A 6,198-nucleotide genomic window follows, 5' to 3' on the forward strand; every position below is an offset into this window, starting at 1 on the left:
GGGATGCCGGCTGAGGAGGCAGGCGGCGGGACGCCGGCTAAGGCAGAGGGGGCGGCCACCGACGCTGGCCCCGCCCCGCGACCTCCGACCTCGCGCCTTGGACCCGCTACGGAGCGCGCCGGCCGCCAAAATAGTGCGCGCGGAGGCGGAGCCGGGCCCAGTGAAGCGGGGCCCGCGTGAAGGAAGCCTGGGTCCCGCGAAGCCTGGAAAGCTGGGGGGGCGGAGCCTGCTGCGCAGCCCGGGGGCGGGTCCAGGGAGAAGGCAGGGCGGGGCCTCAGGTTGTGGGTTGGATCTGAGCGGGGTGCTTGGGAGGTGTGGGGCAGTCTGAGCTCGTGGGCGAGGTAGGGTGGGGGCTCAGTCTGCGGTGGGGTTGGGGCAGGGGACGGGGCCTGAGCTCGCTCTGAGGTTGGGCTAAGGGGGTGGAAATCTGAGCTTGTGAGGGATGGGGACAGACCTTCTGGGTGGGGTCGAGGCGGGGTTGGGGGGGTAAGGCTCTGAGTTCGTGCGTGGGGTGGGGTCTGAGCCTGTGGGTGTGGGGGAGTGGAGGGAGTCCGAAATCGATAGCGGGGGTGGGGGGGAGGCCTGAACTCGTTGATGGGGGAAATCTGAACGCGTGGGGGATAGGGGGCGCAGTGGCCTGCGCTAGGCAATGGTGGCCCCAGTCGCCAGAGGAGACCCAGGCCCTGTCACCCACATAGGACCCGTCCCCCGCCTCTCGTCACACTGTCACATCCCACAAACCTAGGTTCTTCGACAAAGGCAGTTTCTGGTTTGAAATGTCACTTGTCTGGAAGGATGCCTCCGGGGTGTTCTTTCTAGAAAGTCTTAACCGTGAGGCCCGCTGGACAGTCTCAGAAAAGAGAAATTTGGGCGCCCCTATCACCGGGAAATTGGTAATTTTGCAAGGAGTAATAAAGGCCTGGTCTCCTCTCCAGCCCGGCACTGTGGATGGCCCTTGCCGCCCAGCCCCTGCCCTGATCCGGCTTGCCCTGGGCCTTCCCTTCAAGGATGACAGCCGCCACATCCCCAACCAACTGGCCACCCCAGCCACCTGACGACAGGGACACCCACTGCCCAAGGCTCTCCCCTACCTCACCCCCTTTTATCCTCCAGAAAACACTCCAGCTGAAAGATGGAGTGCAGGAGCGGGGCTGGGCAGTGGCTGCGGTCCAAATGCAGGGTCCCCACAATATTGAGGGCCTTTCTTTTCATCTGTCCCACCTCAGTAGGGGGGCACTCAGAGCCCCATTCAGCCCCAGAGGTGCTGCTCAAGAGGTGAGACCATCTCCTGGTCTCTAACTCTGCCTGAGCCAGAAACAGGAGTCCTGAGTTCACAGAGAGATGTGACCCCAACTTCCACCTAAGCAAATCCCAGATCTGTGTGTTTCTAGAACATCATGAAAATATCCAAGTTCCCCCCCAGATCATGACTCCTAATGAGGCTGTTGGAAATCTGTCAGGTGCTTTGGGCCTCTGTAAACTAGCCCAACTGCTTGGAGGATGGAGACACAGGCGAACTAACACACACACAGCCATTTCATCCCTGAACCGCCCGGACTTTATTAGTACCCGACGCCATCTCTGGTGTTGCTCCCCAGTTATTTTCTAAGCAGGGAGTCAGGGGACGCAGGCTCGCTGCTACTTGAGAAGCTTCCTCATGGTGCCCAGGGACGGGCTCCTGTACTGCCTCCCAAAGTGGTTCCAGTGGTTTAGGTAGTTAAAGAGCTGATAGAGCAGCAGCCGCTTGTCGAACCCTGGAGCCTTGGGGATCTTCCGGTGGTAGGCAGTGAAGAAGGAGCTGGGAAAGCCCCCGAACATCAAAGCAATTGCCATTTCAAACTCAGAATGTCCATAGAAGGAAGCTGGGTCATAAACGATGGGCCCTGAGTCGTCCTCAGCCACGTTTCCTGACCAGAGATCCCCGTGAAGAAGGGCAGGGACGATCTCTAGACCACAAAACAGACCCGGGATCTTCACCTAAGAAAATAATTATTGCACACAGAGTTATCACGGGACGATGAGCCTCCTCACCCAATACTTGGAAATAAGGCAGACATGACCTCGTGTTTGTTCAGGGTCCAACCACAGCCCAGTCTACAAAGCCCAGAGGTGAGGGCCGTCTGTGTCCAGGAGAATGCAACATCATCATACTATTTACTAACTTAGGTCCGGAAACCCCACACCACTCATGGCTCCCATACAATGGAGACCTCAGCAGATCCTGTAGAATATGAACCATATATCCTGAGAGGAGGTTTTCTTATGGGTGGGGGCGGGGGCAACTTAGCAAACTTTCTCTACTATTCTTTAATTTCACAGCACACTTACGTCTGTACCTGCTCTGTATACTACTGGTTATTTCATGAATTAGTTAAATTTCACCCTGGAATGATACACAAATTCTGTTTTTAGCATTTTGAGAGTCACATTTTCAAGCTAGTCACTCTGGAGCATCTGCTGCACTCATCTCTAAGGAGTGAGACATTTGTGCTTTGGAAAAGAAGGAAGAACAGGGTAAGAGTGGATAGGAAAGCAATAGTAAAGGCCACAGTTTACGAGCCAGGCACCTGCTTCACGTGAGCAAAGTCTGAGGTTAAGTACTTGGTGACCTAGCTGGTGCAAGTTGTACTCAGGGGCCAAGTGTGCCCTCGGGTACCTCCTCCTTCCCAGTTTCCCCATCAGACCGATCGCTAGTCAGGCACCTGTGTGTCCACACGTGACCAACTCTGCCCCATGGCTCCATTCCACCAGAGGGTTCCACACAAATGTGGTGGGCTCGTCAAAGAGCAGCCCCTGCGCCCACCTGTAGTTGTGACCAGAGTTCTCGTGCCTCTCGGTCAGCATAGTCCTTTTCAATGAGGTCCAGCTGTGCTTGGAGACGGTGCCGGGCAAAGAAGGTTGGCCAGTCATCCTGCCACTCATTCACCTGGGCAATGAGGGTCAAGGCTGCTGCTGCTGCTGCGGAGACCGCCCAAACCCAGCACAGCCACTGACACACACAACACGTATTACAGCGAGCCAACAGAGGAGACAGGATGGAGGCATTAAAAATAGTCCAAAAGAAGGCAGAGGAACAGGAAAAAGGGAAACAGAGAACAGATAGGACAAATAAAAAATAGCAAAATGACAGATGCACCCCTAGCCACATCAATAAGTATATTAAATGCAAAGGATCTAACCACCCTAGTTAAATGACAGCAACAGGTTGGAGAAATAAAGCAAGACTTGATTTCAAGCTGTGTACAAGAAATGCACTTTATATATAAAAACAGAAATCGGTTAGGGGCGCCTGGGTGGCTCAGTCGGTTAAGCGTCCGGCTTCAGCTCAGCTCATGATCTTGCAGTGCCTGAGTTCCAGCCCCGTATCGGGCTCTGTGCTGACAGCTCAGAGCCTGAAACCCGCTTCAGATTCTGTCTCCCCTCTCTGCTCCACAGCTTCCCACCTCCTCCACGCTCGGCTCAGGGCTCGGTCCTCCTCTCCCAGGCACCCCAGCTCACAGTGTGCATTCAGAAATCAATCTTCCCGGCACCCTGTCACCTACAAGGGATGAGGCGACCAGCACTGGGGCACTGGGAACTGTCATCAGCTAAGCAGGGACATCCTCCCCAGGCACTCACCTGAGGGATGAAGCCACAGCAGGTCACCGTGTGGAAGCCAAACTTGCTCACATACTGAGGCTCAGAGCCCTCAGGTCTCCCGCCTGTCAATGAAAAGAGTTGCCAAGTCTTTCCCTTAAGTGTCAGGCCTCAGCAGAGCCCCCTCAGCAGAAGGACAGGTCTGGGCTGCACTGCTCCAACGAGGACGCACGGAGCACCAGAGCCCTCCTGCCTCAGGCACGCCGGACAACAGGCCTGGGGGTGACCGGGGTCATGAGCCAACCCCACCCACTCGTCAGTGGCATCAGAATCCCCATTTGACAATCTCATCTTCAAACTGCAGCATGAAAGACTTGGGCATGCAATTCCACCTCCTGCTAAGACAGCACCGTGAGCGCCCCCCAGGGTAGACACAGCCGGGTCGGGGGTGCACAAACCCCACCAGAACGCACCCACTGTGTTCTCCTCCGCCTTCAACTTATCCTTGAGCTTCTGGTTGTAAAGGTGCAAATCTGCCATCTGGTCTCCAAGTTTTGATGCCTGACTGAGGAAAGAGGAAATGTGGCCCATTAAAACAAGAAACAACCACAACCAGTCAGAAGGCTCCACTCTGAGAGATGTTTTAAATACCTTAAAAACTACTTTCCATTCTTTAAAAAGTGAAAAATGAACTGCAGGCCATGGCCTTTTCTGAAAAACAAAATAGTAGAAAGTCACAAGTGGGGGTGAACAGGTGGCCATCAACAGAAGCCTTATTAGGAGTGCTGGGGACTGAGGAACAAAGGTTTAAAAAGTTGTTAAGAAAAGACCAGCTCTCAGGGCTCAGTCGGTTAAGCCTCCGGCTTCGGCTCAGGTCATGATCTCACAGCTGGTGGGTTCGAGCCCGGCATCAGGCTCTGTGCTGACAGCTCAGAGCCTGGAGCCTGCTTCCGGTTCTGTGTCTCCTTCTCTCTCTGCCCCTTCCCCTCTCATGCTCTGTCTCTCTCTGAATCACAAATAAAATAAAACATTAAAAAAAAAAAACATTTAAAAAATTACATATACAGACTTGAGGGGCACCTAGGTGTCTCAGTCCGTTAAGCATCCAACTCGATTTTGGTTCAGGCCATGATCTCACGGATCATGGTATCGAGCCCCACATCAGGCTCTGCAGTGACAGCATGGAGCCTGCTTAGGATTCTCTTTCTCCCTCTCTCTCTGCCCTTCCCCCACTCAAGTGTGAGCTTTCTCCCTCTCAAAATAAGTAAATAAACTTAAAAAAAAAAAGATGCTATTCATGCACCACAATGCTAGCACTGGCCATTCTTTGCTGATGGAAATACAGGTGGTTTTATGTCTTCTTTCTGTGTTATTTTCCACCTTTTTAAAACAAAATAAACGTAACTGTTTTTAACAGTTTATTTTTGAGAGACAGAGCATGATTGGGGGGAGGGGCAGAGAGAGCAAGAGACACAGAGTCTAAAGCAGGTTCCAGGCTCTGAGCTGTAGGCAGGGAGCCCAACACAGGGTTCAAGCCCATGAACTGTGACATCATGACCTGAGCCTAAGTTGGACACTTAACCAATTGAGCCACCCAGGTGCCCCAAAATACATGTAACTTTAATAATTTAAAAAAAATTTCAGGACTTCAGATTATTACTAGATCAAGCTCACTGGGCCCTGTTTGAGCTACGCATTCTAATGCATAAGGCCAGGGTTGGTTCCGACCCTCGAATCTGATGCTGATTCTTTGGAGCCAAACCACACAGAAAGCAAGAACTCCTTGGGTTAAGAATCCGGAGGCAGGGGGAGGATTCCTGGTCCTGCCTCTGGTGACTGGACAGAACCACACAGGCAGCTCAGCAAGAGCCCTTCCCCTCTCCCCCTCTCCCTCTCCTCCCCTTCCCTCTCCCCTCCCCCTCCCTTTCTCCCGCCCTCTCTTTCCCTCTCTCCCTCTGTCTCCCTCTCTCCCTTGCCCTCCCTCTGCCTTTTCTCGCTCTCTCTCCCTCCCCCTCTCTCTCCCTCACTCCCTCTCCCCTCTCCCTCCATCTCACAAATTCTCTCTCTCTCTCTCTCTCACACACACACACACACACACACACACACACACGCACACACGCACGCACGCACACGCGCGCACACTCACCTCCTCAAGCTCCTCATCTTCAGATACTCCATCACAAAGGCAGCCCCACCGCCAGGCAGGTCAATGACCTTGATGGGCCGGGGTACCCGCACCGAGCCGGTGGTCTGGAGGGCCTCCAGGCTGGCCCTCTCTCCCTCGAACATCAGCCGCGCCTGCATCCAGAACACTGCCTAAGCTCCGGGGCCCCGCAGCCCTCCACAGACAGGGCTGCCATGCAGGGCCGAAGGCACCCAGGCCCTACAGTTACTGAAAACTGGCTGGAGAGCAACACATCAGCCCCTCTGAGAATGGGGTGCAACATGGCCCCCTTCAGATAGGAAGGGGCTGCAAGGGTGAGGCTGTTCCTGGGGCTTGCGGCGGGCAGGATGCTAGTGCCCACGCCCGAGTGCCTGCTCCAAGAGGTGCGGACACACAGGTGCAGGGGAGGTTTGGAGGTGCTGGAAGTGCCACAGGGGCCAGGACATGCTGTGAGGATA

General features: G+C 54.5%; 1 protein-coding gene across 3 annotated transcripts in view; it reads right to left on the minus strand.

Annotated features, from left to right (window-relative positions):
• Window positions 1–1,535: 1,535 nt before the first annotated feature.
• Window positions 1,536–6,198, minus strand: part of FN3K (fructosamine 3 kinase) — a 6,898-nt gene continuing 2,235 nt past the window's right edge. The window contains exons 2-6 of one of the 3 annotated variants that reach the window (XM_029927821.1): window positions 5,723–5,874; window positions 4,050–4,141; window positions 3,619–3,701; window positions 2,804–2,989; window positions 1,536–1,977 (exon numbers count right to left, since the gene is read on the minus strand). In XM_029927821.1, coding sequence (XP_029783681.1) covers window positions 1,639–1,977; window positions 2,804–2,989; window positions 3,619–3,701; window positions 4,050–4,141; window positions 5,723–5,874 — 852 coding nt within the window. In that variant the 3' untranslated portion in view covers window positions 1,536–1,638. The remainder of the gene's footprint in view (window positions 1,978–2,803; window positions 2,990–3,618; window positions 3,702–4,049; window positions 4,142–5,722; window positions 5,875–6,198) is intronic. The other 2 variants (XM_029927822.1, XM_029927823.1) reach the window with 2 other exon arrangements.

The sequence above is a fragment of the Suricata suricatta genome, chromosome 17 (assembly GCF_006229205.1).
Source record: "Suricata suricatta isolate VVHF042 chromosome 17, meerkat_22Aug2017_6uvM2_HiC, whole genome shotgun sequence".
Taxonomy (NCBI): domain Eukaryota; kingdom Metazoa; phylum Chordata; class Mammalia; order Carnivora; family Herpestidae; genus Suricata; species Suricata suricatta.